At 50.2% G+C, this 13,088-nt stretch overlaps 1 protein-coding gene across 1 annotated transcript in view; it reads right to left on the bottom strand.

Moving 5' to 3' along the window:
- Window positions 1-8,572: 8,572 nt before the first annotated feature.
- TDRD9 (tudor domain containing 9) overlaps window positions 8,573-13,088 on the bottom strand; it is a 105,459-nt gene continuing 100,943 nt past the window's right edge. Inside the window, exons 35-36 of the mRNA XM_069490541.1 lie at window positions 10,234-10,306; window positions 8,573-8,835 (exon numbers count right to left, since the gene is read on the bottom strand). Coding sequence (XP_069346642.1) covers window positions 8,734-8,835; window positions 10,234-10,306 — 175 coding nt within the window. The 3' untranslated portion in view covers window positions 8,573-8,733. The remainder of the gene's footprint in view (window positions 8,836-10,233; window positions 10,307-13,088) is intronic.

Raw genomic sequence — 13,088 nt, 5'->3', positions numbered from 1 at the left:
TTCCTCAGACTGTTCAGAGAATGTCGTTTTCTGGGGCCCCAAGGAACCTTCTCACACTCCCCCCCCCCCCCCCCCCCCGTTCTGTCACTTCCCGCTGCAGCCCGGCCAGGGCGGCTGCTTCCAGGCGGAGCAGGGGGCTCACGCGAGCCCCTCCCAGAGCATTTAGAAAATGCACTCTGGGCCCCACCCCAGACCAAGGCCTCCCTGCGGGGCTGTGGGGAGGGTCACCGTGGGGGGCGTCACTGGGGGAGGCGGAGGGCGTCCCTGCTGCCCCGCCTGCTGGTCCCGACGGGCCCCACCACTCCCCGCCTCCCCTGCTCCCTGGCCCGGCCTGGCTCGCGTTCTCCGCACCTTCGTCCAAGCGCGGTTGCCAGCAGCCCTGGCACAGCAGCATCACCTGCAACTTGCGGAAAACGCAAAACCTCAGGCCTCCCGACTCAGAGACTCCGTGGTGGGGCCCAGGAGTCCGCGCTGATACCCTCCAGGTGATGCCGATGCAAGCGCGGGTTGGAGAACCACTGGTCTAGACCAGGGCCAGCCAACTCACGGGCAAAGTCTGCCGCTGCTTCTGTAAACGAAGTTTTACTGCGTCAGTCGCCCACTCATCGCTGTGTGTGCTGGGGAAAGGCCCCGCTGGCCACGTGTGACGTCCCCGGACGGCAGGCAGGCACAGGGGCAGCAGGCAGGCACAGGGGCGGCAGACACAGGGGTGGCAGGCACAGGGGTGGCAGGCACAGGGGTGGCAGGCAGGCACAGGGACGGCAGGCAGGCACAGGGGCAGCAGGCAGGCACAGGGGTGGCAGGCACAGGGGTGGCAGGCAGGCGCAGGGGCGGCAGGCAGGCACAGGGGTGGCAGGCACAGGGGTGGCAGGCAGGCACACGGACGGCAGGCAGGCGCACGGGCGGCAGGCAGGCGCAGGGGCCACAGGAACACGCCCACATCCAGTGTCCTCAAGCCACTCATTGGGGTGGCCTTTGTCCCCACGTGGTTACTGCTGCCTCAAGGCTGGGGGCCTCCCAGATCGCGAGCGCAGCTCCGAGGGCCCCACACAGACAAGCGGGGGCTCAGGACGCATGCAGAGGGCAGGGCCAGGCCGCCGGCCCCCCGTAGGTGCCAGGGGAGGGCCCAAGGGTGCTCTCCGCCGCCTCGGGCTTTTCATCTCCTTACCCTGCGGCAAACGCTCACGGTGCCCACCGTGGGCCACGCGCTGCTCCACACTCCCGACAAATACGGACTCTCGTCATCCTTGAAGCCACACTGAGGTAGATGGTGACTCTGCCACTTGGCAGGTGGAGGACTGAGGCACAGAGGGGGTCCCACAGCAGGTGAGCAGCAAGCTGGGCTCCTGGGCTGCTGGCAGCGTGTGAGGCAGGGGCTGACAGCGGCTGGCCCCGTGGGCTGGAGGGGAGCAGAGGTGCATGGGGACACAGGACGAGGTGGCCTAAGACACTTCAGGTAGGGGAAGAGGGTCTTGGGGCCTGGGCAGGGCACCGAGTAGAGCTGGGGGCTTCTTCAGCAGGTCAGACCACCCAGGGGGTGTGCGAATGCATGACGGGTCCCCCCACCCCACCCTCCCGGCGCTGCCATTACAGGCACCTCCGAGATGCGGCCACTCTCTCCTGCCTGAGACCGCAGAGGTCCCTGGTGGGCGCAGATGCTGGGAAACTGCAAGGGAGCTGCTCTTTCAGACGCGGGACTCCACAGCCCCCCAGGAGGCAGGCAGCAGTGGCCCCGAGGCCAGGCCCGGGCCCTTTCTTGCAGGCACATGGTGCACGGAACTCAGCCTGAGCCTGCCCTCCCAGAACCTCAGGGCACTCCGAGAGCACAAGACGCGGCTCCAGGCACTGATGTGCGGGTCCGTCCTTGGACACGAGCTTCCTCTGGGGGAACGTGTGATGGGGGGGGCGGGTAAGGTAAGGCAGTGTTGCTTGGGCAAGAAGACCCCCAAAGAGCGCTGACAGCTGAGGGCCATCTCCCAGCAGCCCAGGAGCTGGAGGAAAGCAACCCTCACTTCCGAGGGTGCCGGCTGGGGCATTACAGCGGCCACCACAGTGCGGACAGGGAGGTCTTCGGTGTGGTGCTAGACCAGCCAGCCCCGCACCAGACACCAGACGCCGGTGCCTCGATCTGGGACTTCCCAGCCTCCAGGACAGTGAGAAATAAATGTGCTCTTTGTGAATCACGCAGCCTCAGCGGCTCTGTCGCAGCAACGCAGAACAGACCCAGACAGAAAGCGGAAGGGGGTTTCCAGGGCTGAGAGAGGGAGTGAGAAGTTGTTCGAGGGGTATATAGTGTCACACCTGCAAGATGAAAGAGTTCCAGAAGTCTCTTTCACAACAGTGTGAACATACGTAACACTACTCAGCTGTGCGCTCATAAATAGTGGAGATGGTAAGTTTCATGTTGTGTTTCTCACCACAATTTTAAAAAAGTGAACAGGCAAGGAGAGACTAGGAGAAAATGTTCGCAGAACACGTATCTGTCGAAGGATTTGCATTCTGAATAAAGAACTCCTCCAGCTCAATAAAAATACAGGAAAAACGGTGGGCACAAGACTTGGACAGATACTTCACAAAGGAAGAAATTTTAATATAAAGAATTAACTATTGATAGTAAGAGGCGATTAACTGCTAAGAAGGGTAAAAAGAATTCTAAAGAATATAGGGAGAGAAGATGTGGGGCGGCCCCCACCCCAGGACTGAAGGCAACACCCACAGGAGGAGCAGACTTGGAAGAGCCCCCCAGCACCCCAGGGTGACCTGGACCTCTCTGGAAGGGAGGCAGCGGCCACCGCGTGGCCTGAGGTGCGAAGGCTGGGACTGGCGGGCAGGAAACCGCTGGCTGCGGGGCCCAGCGGGGAGGACGCCTGCTGGGGGAAAGAAAGCACCAGGCCCAGGAAGAGAAGCCCCTTCCTCCCGCAGGGTCCCTCCCGCGCCCTTATGGCAAGGCTGACGCCGCACCAGCTGGGAAAGGAGGTTTCCAGGGACCCGCTTCACTACGATGACGGACAGGGAAGAAGGGTGGCTTGCAGCTGAGCTCAAACTAGCACAGGGTGTAAGTTTTACAACCACTTTGGAGAATTCGGTAGTTTCTTACAAAGTTAAACCACCACCTGCTCTGTGACCCAGAAATCCTGCAACTCAAGGTATTTACCCAAGAAAAATGAAAACATGTATCTATCTACAAAGACTTGTTCATAGACGTTTCATTCATAATAGGTAAAAAGTCAGAAGACTCCAAATACTCATCAGTAGGAGACTAAGGAAGTGGTATATTTATATAATGGATAACGAATTATTGACTTACAGTATTTTATTCCATTTTGTGCTGCTCTAACAACACAACCTCAAAAACATCACGTTGAGCCAAAGCAGCCTGACACGAGACAGTATACACTACAGGACTCCATTTAGATGAACTTCTACGACCGCCAAAACTAGCCTATGATGAAAGCAATCAGAAGTGTGGTTGCGTGTACGGGGGAACTTTCCGGGGTGCTCGAAATGTTCCGTCTTCCTAATGGTCGCGGGGGTGTCTGAACGCCTGGACATCACTGCATTACGGCAGAGCCGCACACTTTCCTGCAACTTATGCCCCGATTCCAAAGGGGAGAAAAGAACTTCTGACTGACGAGTGCATGGAAAAGCAGGGAACACAGGAGACCATCAGTGCTGAAGTTCTCGCTCTTATCCTGGTGGTACCTTTTAGTTGTACACCCTCCCAAACCAAGCAATGTTACAATAAGCTTAAACAACCAATACTAAACAAACAACGTAACTCTAACGGCTCTCCAAATTCTCTATAAACATACTCCGTGAAGTTGGAAGAAGTTCTGCTTTTGTAACTTGCCATTACTTCCCATAAATGTTTCCCATTGTTGGTTTTTTCCCAATTCTGAGGGATTCACTATTAATGGTCTGCAGGCCAGTATTAGACAAGCTTCACGCTTTGCCTGCGAAGACTGACGGCTCCCAAGGCACAGCCTGCAGTTCTGGGAGAAACACACTAGGTGGCAGCGCCGTCCTCCCCCACTGACACCTGCCGCGGTGCGAGGGAAAAGCTGGTCCCTGGTCTCGACTGGTTTACTGAGACCCGTGCCCGTCGTGGAACACGATTTCAGCAGAAAACGTTGAGAGATGATATGCCACTTTCTAAATACAGGTCTTCAAAGGCACAGTCTAATTTAAAGATTCCCATGAAGTTCTTGCCTGTGGGATGTCAACATTATTCTACAGTCATGTGCCATTTGACGTGTCCGTCAATGACAGACCACACATACAACGGTGGTTCCACACAATTATACCACATTTTTACTGTGCCTGTTCTATGTTCAGATGCACAAACACGGCCGTGTTCCCGTTGCCGACAGTGAGCAGCACGGTAACATGCTGTGCAGGTGTGTCGCCGGCTACCCCATCCAGGTTTAAGTAAACTCTGTGGTGTTCATGCAAAGACAAAATCACCTGACACATTTCTCAGAATGTAGCCCCATCAAGTGACACATGAATGTCATTCTCTGAGGTTATAATGGCATCTTTTGTTTTTTAAAAAAAGCCTTTTCAAGCTAATGTGCTAAGGTAACTATTCCAGTATGGAGTGAATCCAGGGACTCATCGAAAATGCCTAGAAGCTGCGCCATGTGCTCCCTGTGGGCACCACCGCCCGTCCCTGCCGCGGGCTCCACCGCAGGTCCCTGCTGCGGGCTCTAGCTTTGGTATTAACCTGCTGTGAGGGGCCGAGCCACACACAGCTTTGCATTCCTCAGGGTGGCTACTGTACCGTGCAGAGAGAAAATGCTTAATGAAAGCTTGCTTGCGGCCGGGCGCGGTGGCTCACGCCTGTAATCCTAGCACTCTGGGAGGCCGAGGCGGGTGGATTGCTCAAGGTCAGGAGTTCGAGACCAGCCTGAGCGAGACCCCGTCTCTACTAAAAATAGAAAGACATTATATGGACACCTAAAAATCTATATAGAAAAAATTAGCCGGGCATAGTGGCGCATGCCTGTAGTCCCAGCTACTCGGGAGGCTGAGGCAGTAGGATCGCTTGAGCCCAGGAGTTTGAGGTTGCTGTGAGCTAAGCTGACGCCACGGCACTCACTCTAGCCTGGGCAACAAAGTGAGACTCTGTCTCAACAAAAAAAAAAAAAAAAAAAAGAAAGCTTGCTTGCTTGGATTCTGATGACTTGGATATTGTCTATACTTCTATAAGTAAGTCAGCCTGGTGACTTCAGCGTGGTGAGCAGGTTTGGGTCAGAGTTACTTTGAATCTCGGCAAGTCTAATAAATAGCCTGGAAGCAAATGTCCATAACCGAGCATCATCTAGGATATGTCCATCCGCTTTGGTCTCTAACTTTGACTTTTAATACTCCTCTGCAGCTTGGCACTTTGTTGACTGAATGTGTATTCTTTTAATTTCTTGGGTTTTTGTTGTTGTTGTTGTTGTTGATTTTTGTAGTATATACTATATCAAACAGGAATTATGTTTGGCTGCTTGCAACACAGGCCAAGCATAACAGAGGCTTTACAAAGTTAATTTCTCTCTCACATAAAAGCAGCCTGCAGGCTGGCAGTCCAGGGCTAGTGGCATGGCTCCATAGTTGACAGGAATCCAGATTCTGCCTTCATCTGTGGGTGGCTTCCATTCTCAAGGTCCTCTCAAGGTTGAAGGTGGCTGCTGAAGCTCTAGCCATCAGGTCTGCATTCCAGGAAGGAAGCAGGAAAAAAATCTAAATAAACAAAAGGGCCCATACCACCTGCCTGTCTCTCTTTTAAGCAGCTTTCCCAGAAGCTTTATTTAACAACTTCCTACTTTCCTCCCATGGAGCAGAGCTGGTCACATGGCCAAATCTAGCTGCAAGAGACCGAGGGACATGTAATCTCTTAGCTAGGCACACTGCTGCCTTCTCAATAAAACCAGACTCTGTTACTAAAGAAGAGAGGAAGAAATGCAGGATCAATTCTACCACAGGTAACAATTCAGGAATTCCAGTTCGTATGACGGGTGAGTGTGGTCAGACGTGCGCGGCCCTGGGAGCATCTCTCTCCCCATTTACGCGGCTCCCACTCTCACCCCACCCTCACTGCCACTCAGTCCGACCATCGCCCTTCGGATGACGAAGGTCACTGTCTGTGACATCCTCCACATGCTGCTCTGTGCTCTCAATCCTAGGCAGACATGCACAAGCACAGGCTCAGACAGACACACACGTGGGTTTCAGGTTACTGATTTTTTCACAAGGTGTGACGCACACATCTGCATCTTTCTTTTCTCACGGTATCCTGTAGAAATCTCTTCAGGTTAACAGCTACAACTCTCAACTCCTTCTCCAAGTGGCTGCACAGTATTGCTTGACGCGGACGCTGTGACGGGCTTGGACACGCCCTTCCGGGAGGCGGTCACCTTCCCAGCATTGGGACCGCCGCACTGCACGGGTGGTCACACACCCAAGTGAAGAGCAAGTCCGCTTTCCATTTCCACAGCTGCTGCCACACTGACTTCCAAAAGCAGGTAAAACATTTCCTGTGTTCACCAGCAATATGTATTCTTCCCACTAGGTCCCTGTCAGTAAGCCACATACTGGGAGGAAATATTTGCAAAACACCTATCTGATAAAACACATCCAAAATATACAAAAAACTCTTAAAATTCAACAATAACCACCTAATTAAAAAGGGTAAAAAGATATGAACAGACACCTCACCAAAGAGAACAGACAGATGGCAAATCATCACATGAAAGATGCTCCGCACTGTATGTCATCAGGGAAGTGCGAACTAAAACACTGGAATTCCGCGGCACGTGTATTAGAAGAGCGAACATCCACGCCGCTGACAGCACCGAATGCTGATGAGGACGCAGAGCTACGGGAACTCTCACACGCGGCTGGCGGGAATGCGCGATGGTACGGCCACTTTGGAAGAGCTAAGCGTACTCTTACCAAATGATCTAGCGATCACATCCCCGGGTATTTGCCCAAATGAGCTGCAAACTCATATCCACACAAAAACTTGCACACAAATGTTTACAGATTTACTCAAATTGCCCAAAACTGGAAGTAGCCAAGATGTCCCTCAATAGGTGAATGGAAAATGAGTTATGGTACATCCATACAATGGGATATCATTTGGCAATAAAAGTGAGTTATCAAGCCTTGAAAAGACACGGAGGAACCTTAAATACATATCGCTAAGTGAAAGCAGCCAGTCTGAAAAGGTTACATACTGTATAATTCTAAACATATGTCATTCTGGAAAAGGCAAACTATGGAGACAGTAAAAAGATGGGTGGTGGCCAGTGGGAAGACGGGATTTATCACTGGTTTAAGGGCTGTGACTCCGAGAAGGACAGTGACACAGTGGCAGGCGGGTGCTGCCTGTCCACTGCAGCTGCCTCAGCTCTCTTCCCTCTTGGCATCCAGCTGACCCTGAGCCCCAGCGCAGCTGCCCGGCACAGGGCTGGGCTCCCAGTTTTGCAGATGCTCCCCCAGATGTGGTGTTGTCCGAGGCCTCTACACAAGCTCCTGTTTATGATCCCACTTTGCTGCCCAAATACATGTGCTTCTCATATTTTCCCACATTCTTCAAATTGTCCTCCTGGGACAAGCCGGCTTCGGCTGAACACTTCTCTGATGCTTCGACTCACCCACTCACATTGGCGCACAGGCTCAGTCACGCGCCAAATCCTCCACTGCTCATTGGCGCGCGGGCTCAGTCACGCGCCGAATCCTCCGCTGCTCATTGGCGCGCGGGCTCAGTCACGCGCCGAATCCGCCGCTGCTCATTGGCGCGCGGGCTCAGTCACGCGCCGAATCCGCCGCTGCTCATTGGCGCGCGGGCTCAGTCACGCGCCGAATCCGCCGCTGCTCATTGGCGCGCGGCTCAGTCACGCGCCGAATCCGCCGCTGCTCATTGGCGCGCGGGCTCAGTCACGCGCCGAATCCGCCGCTGCTCATTGGCGCACGGGCTTAGTCACGTGCCGAATCTGCCACTGCTGTATTTACAAGGGCTCTGTCTCCAGACCAACCTTTACTAAGAGGTGACTTTTCAGAAGAGGTCTATATCCTTGTATCAGTTTTATAAATTCAGGTATTTCTGGAACAAAATACATTTTAATCTCCTCTGACTAAAAACCGTCAGAAACAGCAGCTTTGTTTAATGCTTTTATTGTTTTGACACAGATACACTATTGCCAGGTAATCTCTCTGATTTCCAAAACATGGACCAAGAATTGCAACTTCACTAAAAATCTTAAATATACAAAACTGAAGTTTTACCAAAATTAGATACTTTCCCTCATGGAAAAAAGAAAATCGGAAAACACCACATGGTTTTAAGAAAACCACAGTTTTCCCTTGTGGTAAACTGGAAGTCCGGTTTTTCCCATGCGCCGGGTTTAAATCTCTAACAGAATAGGATATACAACGGCATTCTGCAAACTTACATGTAGAATAGCTGCTTATATTTACCTTAACAAATTTAAGCAAAATGCAGCTCTTTTTCCAAATAAAGTCTTCTGTCAGAAAAATTTTTCCCAAAATATTTAATATGGTGATTTCTGTTTCCAGAAAAGACTGGAATTCCCGATCCTTCCCGCCTGAACAGAAACACCACTCTCCGACGACCACCCAAAGGAAACAGGAACCGGATGGAGAAGACCTGGGCCGCAGCACCCGTGTTCAGACGCAGACGAAGTCAGCCTGCAGATGGAGCCTCGCCTGCCTCGCATGGCACGTTCAGGCGCTGAGCACGACCAGCTTGTGAAGCTGGTACAGGAAGTTGTTCTTCCCTCGGCTGCCCTCCCGCTCAGCCTGCTCCATGACCAGCTTAGGGTCAACCTAAGCGGGCAGAGAGAGGGTCCAATGAGGATCTACGACAGGGCTTTTCTGGACATTAAATGACATGACACACACACACACACACACACACAGACATAAGATAGCAGAAAGTACTTTAAGTTTTCCAAAAATATTTACAGAACACTTCCCTAGTCTCACATTTTATACTATGTACTTTTAAATTCATGTTTAATAATATAGCAACCTCTACTAAAACTCCCATATATTCCCTATATAAATGTGAACAGTAACATCATTATAGTTAAAACATCTAAGTTTCTAAAATATACCAACCTGGAAATGAAATTCTGCTTTCAAACTAAATCCTGCTATTACAGCAACTTCAGAGGCCCCTGACGGATTCAATAGTCACTGTGCCTGGTGCCACCTCCCTCTGTGCACACAACAGAGCTGGCTCCAGTGGACTAGCCCGGAGGGCGCCACAAAGGGAACCCAGTGGACGGCACGGGGGATGCCACTCAACTCACAGTTGAGGAGGCTTTTAGGCGCAGGAAGGAAAAACAATATCCAGAAGCACAATCTCGCTTAAATTGCCAGAGTGACGGGGACTACTGCCCCAGCAGGATTGCTTGTAAAGATGTGCCTGGCTCTAGAACTAAAGCTTCGAATTCCTCCCCGATTTCCTGTCCCTGAAGTCACATTTTATTCAATTTTCAGAGCCTTACAGATAAGAAATGTCAAGGAGCCTAACATGGCCCTGCCCTGTTTCACAGCTGCGTTAGTCCTGGCAAGTCCCTATGGTGAGTCCCTAAGCCCCCACGTGATGGCATTTGGAGGTGGGGGGCCTTGGGACATGATTAGGGGTGGATGAGGTCCCAAGAGTGGGATGGGATTAGTGCCTCTGCAAGAGCAGACACCAGAGAGCTGGGGCTCTCCCCGTGCCATGTGAGGACACAGAGAAGGTGGCCGTTTGCAAGCCCTCACCAAAACCAACCATGCTGGCACCCTGCTCCAGGCCTCGCAGCTTCCAGAACTGGGAGAGACCGAAGTCCGTGTTCATAAGCCACCCACCTCCCCACTGTGGCACTTTGTTCCAGCAGCCTGAGCAGATCAAGACAACAAGCAATGCCACCTAAAAGCAAATAAGCCAGCCAAGTGACAGGAATGGCCAAAGAGGGTTTCACATAGACCCCTACAAGCTCAAGGGACCAATGCAGACACTCCTCCCATTTTCTGCCAACTCACAGGGCAATCAGCCTGATTTCTGACTTCTGCCAAGGCATTACATGGAAGATAATGCCCAGAAACAGCCCCTCTGGTCTGTGGCATCCGCCGTTCACCACCAGGACCCCCCACCTTGCTCCTGTCTCTGCTCTCCCGCCCTCGGCCCACCAGGGCCCGTGTCCTCATCCTCAGGGCGACCTGCTTCCTACTCACCTGATTCCACTCGTAGGGCTTTTCGTGCCACTTAGGAACAACCTTCTCTCTTGGTTTCAACTGACAGAACAAACTAGAATTTTTGAAAAAAATTAAGTTATCTTAATTATACATTAGTAATTGAAAACACTGCTGTGAGTTTTTAAAAAAAATATTTAAACCTTATACATTTCTCTCAGAATTAGAACTCTCATAAATTTTTAAAAGGTCAAAACTTACATAGTTATGATCAGAAAATAATTTTAATCTATTGCACATTCAAACACAGAAAGCAATGGAATGCAGGAGGTAAGGCCAACCCTGCCCTCTGTTCCCTTAGCAACCAGTCGAGGATGCTCCATGACCACAGTCACTGCGTCACTGAGTCAAGTTCTGTGAAATGTAACAGGACACTTCACATCCTCACTCTTAAGCAGCCACAAGTTGGAAATATCGACAACTGAAAAGGTAAAGAGAGAGGGAATTCTAGCAATGAGAAGTAAAGAGCTCTACAAAGCCTCCCTCCCAAAAACGCTAATAAAACAAGACAAAATTGTAAAAAAACAACCATTTGAAGGCTCTGGAAATTAACCAAAGGCAAACAACAAGCTGAGATGCATTCATTCAAGAAAAACTGCCAAACCCCAGGTGGGAAGATGGAGCCTGCGGGGTCCTCGCCCAGAGCTGCTCCCACGCACCGAGCACCTGCCAGCTCAGCCTGGTGCCATTGTGCTGCCAGGGCCAGGCTCGCCGAAAACCAGAGCCTTTGCTGCCAGAGAGCTCACTTCGATTTGGAGCAGAGGGCGAAACAGCCTCAGGCCTCCAGCGTGTCAGTAAAAACAGCAACTGCAGGAAGTGAATGGAGAAGGCCCATGGCTCGGCCAGCCCTAGGTCACAAGGCCACCTGGGGCCAGCAGCATACCAACAAACTGTCCCAACACTGAAGAGGGAGCTCTTAGAAACACAGAGTGCCAAGACAGCCAGTGGGCTCTCCACATGTCCCTGGCCAACTAGGAGGGCGCACACATGCACGAGAAAGACCTGAAGCCCTGGGAAAATACAAGCCAGGAAAGAGTTAAAAAGTGCCTGAACTTTAAATGCACACACACATCCACTGGTGAGGGCAGACGCCTTGCAGGCTTAGGTTTTTAAGCACAACTCCTGGTTAGCACTGACTGAGCGCTAAGCACTGCAGACACAAGCTAGGCTAAAAAATAAAAATGAGAATAAAACCGAAACAGAACCCAGGTATCAGTGACCTCACAAATGGGTGGGGGGCAGACTTACAGATTAAGTCTAAGCAAGTTTCTAAAGTTAAACAAAACTAACAACAAAAAGCAAAGGCTCATTTTCAACAAAAACTGTTAGGAGACATGCAAAGACACGGGAACGTGTGGCCCACACTCAGGAAGAAAAGGGCAGCCGACAAGCCACTGAGCAGGCCCACGTGGGGTCAGCACACACAGACCTCACTGCGGCCGCTGTAAGGATGTTCAGAGAGCTAAGGGAAAACGCAATCATAATCACTCAAAGATAATCTCAATGAAAATTAAAAACTATACAAAAGAACCAGATAGAAATTCTAGAGTTGAAAAGTACAGTAACCGACATGGAAAATGTCCTGCAGCGGATCAGCATCTGTAAGGGTCTGAGATCACATAATAAAGAATCAACAAACTTACAGACAGATCAATAGAAATTAACTGATCTGAAGAAAAAAGGGGAAAAAGACTGAAAAATAACCAGAGCCTCAGAGACCAGTGGGACAATATGCATTATTAACACGTTTAATGTTAGTGCACTAACGTGTGTAATAAATACACATGTGGTCTATGCACACTAACACATGTGCAATGTATGCATACTGACATACGTGTAATGTAGTGTTTTCCAAAAGGAGAGGAGAGCAGCCATAGGGCAGAAAAAAATACTTGAAAAAAATTCAAAATTGCAAATAGGTTGTAAGTAAAAGGAAAGGAAAAGATGCCATGCAAATGGTAACTAAAGAGAGCTGGAGTGGCTGTGTTAGCATCACACAAACAAACCCTGAAACAAGAAATATTATCAGAGATAAAGAATGGTAGTTCATAATCGTGGTAATGATCCTGTATGCAGGAAATCCTAAAGAATCTACAAAAAACTAGAACCAGTATACAGGTTTGACAAAGTCACAGCATAAAAGACCAATATATATTAACAAAAAGCAATTGTTCATTTCTAGAAATAAGTAATTCAAAAATTAAGAAAATAATTTCATTCACAATAGCATAAAAGGACTAAAACATTTCGAAATAATCTGACAAAAGTACAAGACTACACCAGCACGCTGAGACCTGTAAGGTGTTAAGAGAAAGCTAAAGAATGACTCAATGTTGTTACGATGGCCATTCCCCCAAGTTCACCCACAGCTTCAAGGCAATTCCTATCACAATTCCAGCCAGGCTCTCCATACAAATTGACAAGCTGATCCTCAAAGTTATTTGAAACTAAAAGGATATAGAACAGTAAAAATAATTTTGAAAAAGAACAAAACTGGACAACTGACAGTACATAATTTCAAGACTGACTGTAAAGCTATAGCAGTCAAGACAGTATAGTATTGGTGAAATTGTGCCCCAAAAGGTTAAATAAACTGGTGACTAACAGGAATTCTTGAGCTGGTCTTAGAGGATGGCAGATAAGGAAAAAACAGCTTGTTGAAATTCTCTCTGCTTACAAGGTAAGGACCCTGGTTGAAATTGTTTGGAAACAATGTGGCTGACTAGAGTCCGCACAGAGCAAGCCTGCTGATGCCACAGCCCAGATTCCACCACGGTTCCCACTAACTCCCCTGAACTTGCACGTGCAACCCACGAAGCAGCATGGAAAGACAACTG

This window comes from Eulemur rufifrons, chromosome 2, assembly GCF_041146395.1.
Source record: "Eulemur rufifrons isolate Redbay chromosome 2, OSU_ERuf_1, whole genome shotgun sequence".
In the NCBI taxonomy this organism is placed as follows: domain Eukaryota; kingdom Metazoa; phylum Chordata; class Mammalia; order Primates; family Lemuridae; genus Eulemur; species Eulemur rufifrons.
The sequence above is the reverse complement of the archived record's forward strand: the minus strand, read 5'-3'. Positions and strand labels throughout refer to the sequence as shown.